At 44.7% G+C, this 12983-nt stretch overlaps 1 protein-coding gene across 2 annotated transcripts in view; it reads right to left on the reverse strand.

Moving 5' to 3' along the window:
• Positions 1-12983, reverse strand: part of SEL1L (SEL1L adaptor subunit of SYVN1 ubiquitin ligase) — a 56736-nt gene that overhangs the window by 28084 nt on the left and 15669 nt on the right. For both annotated transcript variants that reach the window (XM_073349350.2, XM_073349351.1), the window contains exons 4-6: positions 10497-10664; positions 9186-9291; positions 508-670 (exon numbers count right to left, since the gene is read on the reverse strand). In XM_073349350.2, coding sequence (XP_073205451.1) covers positions 508-670; positions 9186-9291; positions 10497-10664 — 437 coding nt within the window. The remainder of the gene's footprint in view (positions 1-507; positions 671-9185; positions 9292-10496; positions 10665-12983) is intronic.

A 12983-nucleotide genomic window follows, 5' to 3' on the forward strand; every position in this document is an offset into this window, starting at 1 on the left:
CATTAAGTCAAAACATCAGTTCTAGATGTCAGATTTATTTATTTAAGAGCAAAAAAGATGCTAGGATTGCAGCCCAAGAGACTTAAGCCCTGTTTATCCACAGAACATTTATAGCCCAAGGAAAAGCAGAGCCAGCTTCCCCTATCAACGTTTCTCATCCCATTCTAGAGGTGAGAGGGGAGGTCAGTCTCCATGGCCCATCCAGCCCTTGCTGAAGCTGACAACATGAATGCTAAACAAAACTCCCTTTAGACCAGTGCCTCCCTACTGTAATCTGCCCATGTCCCCTCGTGAGCAGAGCCATGGCTGGGAGCCACGACTGGGGCCAGGAGCCGGCAGCTAAGGCTGGAAGTGGAGCCGCGACTGGATCGGGCTGAGCGGCGCTCCCTCTCTGACCCCCCTGGGGACTGGCCAAGGCCCTGCTGCATCCCCCCCAAACATTCTTCTGCACCCCCGTAGACAGGCATTTCCCACAGTTTGGGGACTACTGCTTTAGAGCATACATACCGTTTGCCCTTTAGGAGATCCCTCCTCATTCAGTTTCTCAAACAGCTCTTTAGCAGACTGGATGTTTTGCTTCAGGTAATCCCCAAACAATAGAGCATAAGACACTTTTTCCATTGCCTTGGTATGGTTCATGTCAGCTGCTTTCAGAAGATACTGATATGCTCTTAAAGAAGAATGTAATTATAGGTTTAGTTACCTTTAAACAAACAAAACAAGTTCTATCAGTAAAGCTAAAAGGTACAGAGGAAACTTCACTGCCTCACTCTGTCCTAATTATCATTCTATATCCATCACTACCTAATTTGCAGGCGTTTTCCTTTTTAAACACAGTGTGAGGGGTTGGATCACAGAAACCCGCTTGGGGCTGCCAACTGATGTGCCAAGACTACTTCTGCCCCTTCTTTCCCTGCCAGCTTGAGACTCCAGCACCTTGTTTTGTTGAGCCAGACATGCCAGTTTGCTCCAACACAGACCCAGGGTCTCGAGTCCCAAGCTGGCAGGGAAAGCGGGGGCAGAAGTAGTCTTGGCTCATCAGTTGGCAGCCCCAAGGGGATTTCTGTGATCCAAACCGTCACAGTGGCATAGTCGAGCAGGATCTGTGCACAGCTGATTGCTTTGAGATACTGGTAGTGTTTTTAAATGAGTTTTAAGTGTGGTGGCTGGAGAACAGACAGACAAAGTGGTTACTGGTTTGTTATTTTCTGTTTGCTTATTTTGGGTAAGGGAAGTAGGGACAGAAAAAGAAGCAAAATAAATAAAAGTGAGGATCAGAACAAGCTAGAACTGCACAGGTTGCAAATTGCCCAAAAAGGCTGAACACTGGACGCTGCGAACAGGGCCAGCTCTAGGTTTTTTGCCACCCCAAGCAAAAACATTTTTGGCTGCCCTCCACCCCAGCTCTGGGCTCCCCCCTTTCTCCCTGGCTGTCCCAGCCCTGGGCTCTCCCCCCAACCCCACCCGCACCCCCTGCCGCCCTAGCTCTGGGTTCTCCCCTTTAGCCCCCACCAGTGCCCTCCCCCCCCACCCGCACCCCCCTGCTGCCCCAGCCCTGGGCTCGCACCCCCACCCCCCCTGCCACCCGAGCCCTGGGTCACTGGTAACTCGCACCCAGGGCGGGTCATCAGCATTCCGCTCATGATAGTAGCAGGGCCGGAGGCTGCATCCACCCGACTCCTTCCCGGCCCCAGGACTCCCCCTGCGCTGCTGCTGGACCCCAGACCCAGGGCCAGATTTGGCCACCCACTGCGGCTCTTCCACCTGGACTTCAGCATCAGCTTGGGGGTCGGGACAGCATCTACCTGGTTGAGCGCCTGCAGGGCCAGCTCCCCCCTCGCTTCCAGCCGGTCCAATGCTGGAAAGGTCAGGGTAAGCAGTGGGTCTCCTGGGCCGCGCCTCAGCCCAGGGTCTCTCCAGCCGTGGCTCCCACCTCCAGGACTGGCTGGGAATTGGGAGGGCAGAGCCCGGGGGACCGCCCCAGCAGGGGGCTGAGGAGCCGGGGCAGGGCAGCCACAGAGGGAGCGGCTGGCAGGGAGCGGAGCCCCAGAGAGCGGGACACGGGCCCTGCATGGCAGGGCACCGGTCCCCTCTGTGGCCACACTGCTGCTGCTCCTGGCCGCTCAGCCGTAGCCCCTGGGCGGCTCTGGCTGCTTCGCCCGGCCCCGGCTGCGGCACTTGCAGGCAGCTCCATGCGCCCCATGGGGTGGGCCCCAGCCCAAGTGTCCTGCGCTCCACGTGTTGGAGCCCGCTGGATGGCTCAGCCGGCGGTGCGAACCACAGCGGCCCCAGGGCTCCCCCTACGCTGCTGCTGGACCCCAGGGCCAGATTTGGCCACCCACTGCGGCTCTTCCACCTGGACTTCAGCATCAGCTTGGGGGTCGGGACAGCATCTACCTGGTTGAGCACCTGTAGGGCCGGCTCACAAGCAAAAAAGGATAGCCCCAATGCTGCCCCTGCAAATGTGCCACCCCAAGCACCTGCTTGTTTTGCTGGTGCCTAGAGCCAGCCCTGGCTGCGAAAGTCCCTGTCTCTAAGAAGCCCCTGAGCTGAGTACATCCCAGTTTCAGTAAACTGCAGAAGGGGTGTGGCCCAGCACCAGAAAGCAGAAAAATGACTTCCAGTGAAGCAGCTACTAAACTAGAGCTGGCTAGACTGGAAGCAAAAGAGAAAGAAAAACAAACATAAGAGACCGATGGAATAAAGACAATTAGACATTAATGCAGAGGAGGCTGCCCACAAGAGAGCTGTGGAGGCCCAGAAGCATGAACTGGTTGTTATGGAGTTGGAGAGAAAACCCTCCAGCTGCTGGTTCCACTGCCCCAAAAATCCACAAATGAAAGCAACTATGTCCACAGTATGATGAATCCAGCGATATTGCCGAATATTTCATCACCTTTGAGAGACTGTGCACCCTCCATGAGATCCCTGAACATCAAAAGATGATCACATTGATAGCAAAATTGACTGGCAGAACTCTGGACATATCCAATACGATACCTATTGATGATGCTTCAAACTATGGTAAATTTAAGGAACTGGTTTTGAAACAGTTTCAAGTTACACCTGAAACCTACAGGGTTAAATTCAGGAGTCTTGAGAAGGGATCTGGATTAAGTAATGTGGCTTATCTAAATGAAATGAGAAATTTGGTAGATAAATGGGTGAGGGGGAAAGGCATTACAAGCTTGGAAGAAATGTGTGATTTGGTTACTCAGGAACAATTCCTGAATATGTGCAGTGACAATGTAAAACAGTATTTGTGGGACAAAAAAGTGACTGCAGTGGTTGAATTAGCTGGGTATGCGGACTCTTATGAGCAAGCAAGCTGCAATTAAACAAACCACTGGCAGAGGGGTACAAGGTTGGGGGAAAGTAGAATCACCATTTTACCCTGGGAAAAAGGAGGGTGGGGGCGTTCACCTCCCCATTCCCTGTTACTCATCCCAAATTTCCTGTACAAGCAGAGGGGTCCAAGAGGTGCAATCATTGTAAGTCCACTGAGCACCTGAGGAATAAGTGTCCCTTGCTGAGTGGAAACAGGCAGCTGGAAATGGCCCACCTTGATTATCACTACAAAAGGTTCCACCCCCCCCACCGTAATAGCTCACCTTAAGTGATCACTCTCTTGTTACAGTGTGTACGGTAACACCCATTGTTTCCTGTTCTCTATGTATATAAATCTCCCCACTGTATTTGCCACTGAATGCATCTGATGAAGTGAGCTGTAGCTCACGAAAGCTTATGCTCAAATAAATTTGTTAGTCTCTAAGGTGCCACAAGTCCTCCTTTTCTTTTTGTGGATACAGACTAACATGGCTGCTACTCTGAAACAACACATTCTGCACTGTTTCTACTAGGGAATGATTTCTTTGATGTGGCAGAATCTGTCCCAGGGTTGGTTAGCAGTGAGAAGGAATCTTATGCTTAGGAGGAGGTCACGTGGACTGCTGGGGGAATAGGAGGGTGTCTCTTAGATTCCTCCATAGCAGTAAAGAATGCAGCTCTGGGGGCAGGGATGGTTGTGGCCAGTTCCTGTAGCCCCGAGGCTCAAGGCAAGTTCCAGAGGGAGGGGCTGGAAGAAGACAGCTCCTGTCCCATAATCATCTCCCCGGAGAAGGGGAATGTACCACCTTGTGGCGGGGGGCCACCCCAGCTACTGACTGCCAGAAAGTTGCAGGTCAGCAGGGGGCAGGGCCTGCCCTGGGCTGCACAGAGACATGTGTCCTGAAGGTAGAATTTGGGTCCTGGTGACCACTGCGGTGGGAACAGACCCCAAGGACTCTGTAGCTGGAAGCAAGCCCAACCTGAGTGAAGGGGGGACGGGGGGGGGGGGGGAATTTTGCTGGCCTGTGAAGGGTCTGTCATAGCTGGTAGCTGTGAGCCCACAGACGGACTAGGGTCACCTTCCCTTTTTAGAGACACAGGAGTGTCTGACCCAGATGGGAGCCCAGAGTGGGAAGCCCAGACAGAAGGTGAGGGGGGACTGGAGAATCCATCCACCTTTTGTAGGGAGGATCTCTCCCAGGAGGAGGGTGAAGAATCTGCATTTATAATGCCAGACCCCTGTCCTGTGGATCAGGGTTTAAGGGAAGACTGGGGGTTTGATCTCCCGCAAGGGGACACCCACCCCTCCAGCTAGCCTTTTGGGAATTGAAAGTGGGGTGTCCAAAAGGGGTCTTACCAATCCAAGGCACCCCACTGAAAGATGTTGTACTTGCTACGCTTGTAAGAAATAAAACTGTCTCTTCAAGGCAGGAGGGAAAAAAAAATCTCTGCATGGGTGAAACTTCACAAGGAAGTGGGGTCCAGCCCAGAGAAATTTGGGGGAGGGGGGGTGCCAAGGGCAGGCATGGGTGCTGTATACCCTTTCCTTGCCAAAGCATCAAACACAGGGCTGAATTAAAAGCCTTCTCCAAGGAGGCAGAAGAATCTGCATCAGAGTGCCTACCAGGGGGCACAAAGAAATGGGAAAATGCATCAAACAAGCTAAATCATGTGAACAAAGCCTGTCCACCATAGATTTGCTGTTAATCTGGTGTCTTTTGCTAATTCATATATGGCTTAAAACAAAGGAGTTAATACTAGTGGTAAAGATGTGGGACAGACCTGATTTGTGGAAGAAACTGTTGTACATGCTAGGGATGGTGACAAGACAGTCCCACAAGCATGTTACTTTTCAGTCTATACCTGTAAACAGGCTGGAAGCTTGGCACAGCAGCAAAAGCATAATAGGCCCATGCTGTGTGTAGAAGGGGAAACCGAGGCACACCACCTCATGGCATTGGTGGCTAAATGCCAAGACACTTACACTTTAACAAATATTGCTGTCTGCATTCTGTTAGCAACACTACACCCCAACCTATTCTCAGGCATCTGGGGACCAGGAACTCCAAAACTTGCTAGAACACTTATGAATGACATCATATGGTTTAAAGGTACTGAAAGGGAGTGTGACCAAAGACAAACAAGGATTTTACATGTACTGCCTCCACCGTGGACAGTGTCCAAGTCTCTGGCAGTAAGTTCAGGAGGACGGTGTGCCGGTGCATCCCATAAGGCTTTATGGAACTATGCTTGTGAATGTATATATGACATAACTGGAATATGTTTTATGCTACATATGCCATGTAACATATCTCTGTAAAGGTTATGATCTACTGAATATATTCATCCTGTTTGTATGCATGTGTCATGGTTGTATTCAAAGTTATGAATATTGGCTATATACTTTTTGATTTTAAATAATCTTAGTAAGGCATTTGGTCAGCTTCTTTAGAAAGGAATTTGCAAGTTAAGTGCTCAATCAAGAAGCACTTAACGCACAATGGATCTTGGAAGGCTCCAATCCACATAAGAAGTCTACATGAGGACATTCAAGGTAGCATATGAACCATGGCTGCTACCTGTAAGTTCTGAGTCATGCATGGACATGTGACTTGCTCATGTGACTCCAAAACTCCATTTTGTAGCTGGATTCTACACAGGGGGAGGGAGGGGTGTCCACCCACAAGAGAAAGACTATTTAAACCCCTGGGAGACCACTCCATTTTGTCTTCAGATGGCTAAAGAGAGCCTCTCCACTCCCAAGGATACCTGAAAGAAACTGGAACAAAGGACAGTAACTACAGGGGGTGTGAGTGATTGCTGGATCCAGATTAGAAAGAGAATAGTCTGTAAAAGGAATCTTACTGGAATTCCTCTAAGGGTGATGTTTTTATCTGTATTCAGTTTTCTTAGACATAAGACTTGCATGTTCTATGTTATTTTGCTTGGTAATTCACTTTGTTCTGTCTGCTATTACTTGAAAACACTTAAATCCTACTTTCTGTATTTAATAACATCACTTTTTACTTATTAATTAACCCAGAGTATGTATTAATACCGGGGGGGGGGGGGGGGAGAACAGCTGTGCATATCTCTCTATCAGTGTTACAGAGGGCGAACAATTTATGAGTTTACCCTGTATAAGTTTTTTACAGGGTAAAATGGATTTATTTGGGGTTTGGTCCCCATTGGGAGTTGGGCATCTGAGTGTTAGAGACAGGAACACTTCTTAAGTTGCTTTCAGTTAAATCTGCAGCTTTGGGGCATGTGGTTCAGACCCTGGGTCCGGGTTGAAACAGACTGGCGTGTCTGGCTCCACAAGACAGGGTGCTGGAGTCCCAAGCTGGCAGGGAAAGCAGGGTCAGAAGTAGTCTTGGCACCCCTAAGAGGTTTCTGTGATCCAACCTGTCACTCACAGTAGAATATTCAAAACCTCACATGATTAAACCACCACAAATTAAGAGAATATCCATGGGTTCACAGTCCTCCACATACATTGTTAGCATATAATGTAATATTATTCATGAGCCTTTTTAACAGTTCCCAGAGTCAGACACTACACTACAGAGGATTTTCTTCTGTTGTTGTTGTTGTTCTGGTAATGGAAGACACCAGACACAGGATCTAGTGACAAAGTGAACTTACCATCACCAGTGCTTTATAGTGGTTTCATAGGTCACATGAAAAAAACGGAGGGCATCAACTTGACTATCTTGATTCACTTCAATATTAAATCAATTTAAAAAACTAAAAGCACCAATGGATTCCATACAAATACTGGGCTAAAATGATTATGTAGTTGTTACTGTTGTTGTAATGAAGTAGCCAGATTAACCATGAGAAGTTTTTGGGAAAAGGCCTTTTTGCTAAATTAGTTTTGTTGATTTTGCAAGATCCATGGTTGAAATACACACAAAAGGTCTCTTCACTGTGATCCCCAAAAAGTACTATTTAAACAGATTAATGTATAAAAAAAATTGTTTTGTATACTTTAATCTGTGTAAGATATTAAACTACCTTGAATGGTTTAAAGGAAATTGTCTCACTTCTTCCTTTTTCCCTATTTGTTTGCTTTCCAATTTCCCTCCTATTCTCTGCACTTCTTCCTTTCTCCCCTGTAAATAAGTCTTTATGCTTCATGCTCCATGTTGGTTTCTTTCGCACCACTCTCTTGTAGTCTTATGTTTAATATCCTTAGAAAGAGGAGTACAGCGACTTGAAACTGAAAGACCACCGCTACTAATTCCTATAATATTTAAAGCACACAAGGAAGGATGATCTTGCAGCTAAGGTACTGGAATGGAACCAGATTTTCAGAGTCCAATTCCTGGCTTTCTCAAAGATGTCCTGCCTGACCTTGGATAAATCACTTAGCCTCTTGTGCCTCAGTTCCCGTGTGTAATGTGGAATAATGCTGCCTTTCGCATACTCTGTCTTGCCCACACTAAACTTTTGGAGGTCTTTGTATCTTACGATGTCTATGTAGAGTGCTTTAGAACAAGAGGTCCTGATCTCAAATGTGGCCTCTAGATGCTACTGTAATACACATGATTTATAGTATTTACAGTAAGTCGGAACTACCTGACGTTGCTGCTGAAGGAGAAATTGTCATGAGCAGATCTGAAGTGGTAGCTGGATTTACTAGATGGATAGAGCAAAAAGAAACCAGACTGAGCAGAATGAGAGTTTCATCTCACCCTTGTTCTTCCTTGGTTTCCTCTTTTGCATGTATCCATTTACGTTATACAAAATTAAATTGTAGTAACTGAGTTAATTAGCTAGAACAGAGAATAGAATCAATACTCAGCAGTTATATATAGTGCTTTCATGGTAATCAAGCAACCGTAGAGAAGGTCATACTGAATCTTTTTAATCTAATCTTTGAAGAAGTCAGTGAGATCCTGAGTTGAAAGGAAAAAGATCCGAGGAGAGTCAAAGGTGCCAAACAGGCACTGGATATGTCAAATGTCAGTGAATCTAGATATGGCGTTTTTAGAGTTCATACAGGGCAGCTGTTACATCCTGCAGAGGCGGTTTTAAGATATTCCTCTCTGCTGCTGAAGTAGGTACCACATGTTATAACAAAAACAATTTCTACAATTCATGTTCTCAGCATAGGTTAGGTATAGAGAGGGCCAGGAATTTTTTGACAAAGTCTTTTTTTGATTTTTAACTGAGAAAATGCTGATTTAGCAAAAACTTTTCATGTAAACATATTAGCTTCAATGAAACCAGAGACAAGTGGTTAAGGACTCACCAGGCAAAGCATGGACTTGGACCTGGGTCTCCCACATCTCATGTGAGCACCCTAACCACTGGGCTATTGGCTACTCAGGTTGTTGGGGGGTGAGTCTTGCTTTTTGTTGAAGATTTCAAAAGGTTTTAGGTTTGTCCTGCTTTAGGATGGAATTTTTTTTTTTTTTTTTTTTAAATCTTGGAAATTGTGTATGTGGGGGAAAAAAAAAAAAAATTCCTCCTGCCTAGCTCTTGTTACATGGCTGGAGAAAAACAATGGTTGTTGTGCTGAAGTAGAGAATTGCACTGCTTAGCAGTACAATGAACATTGTTAGAATTATCTGCACACATGCCATGCTGGAAAAAGTCTGGCTACTTTTTGTGGATCTACTCAAAGAAAGCTGTCATGAGTTTCTGTTCCTGTGAATGTTCTCCAGTTACCATTTATTCTCAATGCCACATGACTGACTTATATGAAATTCAATCTATATAACTTCTAGTATCACTCAAGTCTAAAACCCAGTGTCTCATTAAGCTTTGTCCTGGTTACAAGACATCATACTAAACCAAGTCATCCATTTTTCCCAAGAAAGATCTATGTTAATGTTCAAGCAGGGACTTACTCTTTTTTCTGTGCCTTTTTACTGCTCTCATTAAGGATTTTCATCCCAGTCTGGTAAACATCCTCTGCTTCCTGCATCTGTCTTCTCTTATTAGACTGCTCTTCAGCTAAAAAAGATAAGTGATTTAAATCAAATGCAAGAGGCTGGTCTCTTAAATCTCTGTTTTTGCCAGTATTCATGGCAGATTCTTCCTTGGCCACATGATTAGGGCGCTACCAAATTCACAGCCATGAAAAACGTGTCACGGACTGTAAAATCTGGTGTCCTCCCATGAAATCTGGTCTTCTGTGTGCTTTTATTCTCTACTATACAGATTTCACAGGGGAGACCAGCATTTCTCAAATTGGAGGTCCTGACCCAAAAGGGAGTTTCAGGGGGGTTGCAAGGTTATTTTAAGGGGGTCGTGGTACTTCCATCCTTACTTCTGCGCTGCCTTCAGAGCTGGGTGGCCGAAGAGTGGCAGCTGTTGGCTGGGCGCCCAGCTCTGAAGGCAGCACCCCATCAGCCGCAGCACAAAAGTAAGCATGGCAATACCATACCATGCCCTCCTTACTTCTGTGCTGCTGCTGGCGGCAGCTCGGACTTTAGAGCTAGGCTCCCAGCCAGCAACTGCCGCTCTCCAGCTGCCCAGCTCTGAAGGCAGTGCGGTCACCAGCAGCAGCGCAGAAGTAAGGGTAACAGTACTGCAACCCCCACTACAATAACCTCCGCAATTCATTATTTGGGTCAGGACCCCTACAAATTACAACATCATGAAATTTCAGATTTAAATCGGTGAAATCATGAAATTTACAATTTTTTGAATCCTCTGACCGTAAAATTGACCAAAATGGACCGTGAATTTGGTAGGACCCTACACATGATCTTGTTATTGCAAGACAAGATACAGAGGTTGTGCTGGCAATGAGGGAGAAAGTTGTCTCAATGGGCTGTTGGGTTTTTATAGCCACCCTTTTTTGTGCATTTGCCTAGTCTTTCATTTATTTTGCTATCACCAGGCTGCTCAAATCATCCTTCTGGAAGGTGGGGGATAAAGGAGAGAAAATATCCTCAAACACACATATTTTGTCTTCCTTTCTGCAAGAGAAATTTTATGCATTAAGGTCACTTTCAGTTTCCATGAGCCCAGGAAGTGGGAGTACCACATGATAATGTAGGAATAGGCATCTATGTCACTAGGATGGCTCTCCCTTTCCCATTACTTCTACTGTGGAAACCTTATGTTTATGGGGACAATTGCCCACAAGGGATAAGGAGACCATTAAGCTCAGTAAATATTCTTTGATGAAAGAAATGTATCTAGCTACTCACTTTCACAGAAGCCCCACTTTTGATCTCTCTTGTAATCATAGGTTGTTGCACACCAAAGCCTGCCATCTTCCCTCCCATCAGCAGTACATTCTACATACTCCTTCTCCAGGAACAGGAAGGGGAAGTGGCAGGGCTCACTGTCTGCAGTGCCTCCGATGGCTGTCAAAACTGAAAAAAAAAACAAAAAACAAAAACCCAGGAATGAGATCTGTCTCTCTCACAATGTAGCAAACAAACTGTTCACCACCACAGGGGACTGTTCTTTGTATGCCAGGTTTCTGAGTTTTACTAACACAAACTCATTAAGCTGCAGTTTCATTATTCATGCAACACTATAAAAAGGGAAATAAAGACAGGACATTTTAATGTTATCTGTACTATATTATTAGCCATTTTAGATTATTAGAAGTCTTAAGATATCAAAGCTAGAATTTAATTTAGCTTCCAGTGCCCATATTCTACTTGCTCCTGTATTGCTCTTCACTCAGCTAGGGCAATGAAAAAGAATTATTAGACTGTCATTTGGTTGTAGGAAGTTTGACTTGTCGGTTCTCATGTATTAACTTGTGCAATACTGCAGTTTGAGTCTCTTAACATCATAGAGAAATATCTAGATCTAAATCTCACTGAATTTTTATGGATTTTTTTAAAAGTGGAGGAAATTTCTACTAGTTTTCATGAAAGCTTCTCATTTTATAAGCACTGCCAACTCTCACAATTTAATCATGAGTCTCACAATTTGGTATTTTCATTAAAGCCCTGGCTCCTGGAGTCACGTGAATAAAAGATACTCTCAACTTTAAACAAAAATGTAGGTTTCTAGTCCTCAGGGTTAGAAAGAAAAGTTTGAAAACATGACTCCCTGAAGGCTCAGAAACTAGAAAGCCATAAAACACTTTACATTTTGGTTTTTTTTAAGTGAGCCAAACTTATGATTTTTGAATGCTGGGTGGTATCAATAATATTTTAAAGATACATTATTATATAGGTTTTAAGTCTCCTCTATAAAAAAGAAGAGCTGTTTACATACAAGCCTTCTTCTAGAATTACTAGGAACACTGCTATGTTGGACAATTCCAAAGATTTCATTTTTGGGAAGACAATGACGTGTGAGCAAGTTAGTTGCTTGACCAACGGTACACACTAACTAGTGGCAGAATGATTTTTCTTCAGAATATGCACACAGTTATTGGCCAGCCCCAGCAACTATGGCACAGGGGCTTAGCACAACAGTCACGAATAACTGCCAATCCTGGAGTAGTCTGCAGAATTAAACTGACTACATGTATATTCTATTGTCACCTGCTCAAGTACTGAACTAAAAGATGTCCACAATCAGTGACCAACCAACTCAGCACCTTGGCATCAGCCCTGTTGAGAACTTGGATTTTGTCTGTATTGCAGTTATTGTTTTGGAAGGCCTGACAATTTTTTCCATGTCAAGGGGAAGTTTTAAAAGTTACTTTTTTGGTGTTTCCTCCTTTTAACCATGTTAATCAAAAAGCTATGGAAGAATATCCATTCACTTTTTATAAGAATCCTAAATTTACTTAGCATTATCCCCCTAAGCTGGTTTCACATAACACTATGCTAAAGTCTATGAAGTTAGAAAGGTCTTTAAGTACTGGTGACATGGCATAGTAATGAAGGGGAAAAATATTAAGTCAGCTTAGGTTGCACCTGCTTGGTCAATGTAGTGTAAAACTGAAACTATGATAAAGAACCTCTCTCTCTCGAAGTTGCATAAATAGACAAAAGATGGTTTCATATGAACCAATAGCAATGAACATTTCCCCCTCTTCCACTCACTAGTTCACCTTCTTGGCACTCAACAGCTTTTTTCAGGCCAAGACTAAAGTTCAATGAATTTAGAATTTACCATGCCAGAGCAAACTACTGGATTCATCAAGTCTGGTTCCTGGCCTCCAGCAGTGGAAAATACTGGATGTTTTAGAGGAAGGAAAATAAATACATAAAATGCACCAAGCAAACCATGCAGCACTTTAGATGGTGGCATTAGTTTACAACTGCCTCTCACACCTTATTGCATAGCTATGATATTAGTAGTCAAACATTCAGCTAGCCATATCCTATTTCCTTACCCGCACCACCTTCTTGTTTTTATTTTAAATCCGGGCACAGTATTTGTTTCTCCCACAAACAGGTGTTTTTACTAACACCTAAAACAATGCAAGATGCTACAGTCCACACACTGTGATAGTGCTGTTACAGGAGAAAAATGGAACCATGAACTTTGTATGAGAGGCAAGTATAAGAGGAAGTTATTTATAAACTTATAAATATTAAGATATCAAGTACGGGCTAGTAAGCATATTTACTCAGGTGACAATCTAAGTGGCTGTACACAGTCTAGTCTGGGATTCAGCTATCTTGCTATAGTAGGGAATGTTCCAGGCAACCAGCTGAGGTATTTTTACAGATCAGATTTGAACAATGTGAAAACAAAGCACTTTCATGGCATTATGA

The sequence above is a fragment of the Lepidochelys kempii genome, chromosome 6, assembly GCF_965140285.1.
Source record: "Lepidochelys kempii isolate rLepKem1 chromosome 6, rLepKem1.hap1, whole genome shotgun sequence".
NCBI classification, from domain to species: domain Eukaryota; kingdom Metazoa; phylum Chordata; order Testudines; family Cheloniidae; genus Lepidochelys; species Lepidochelys kempii.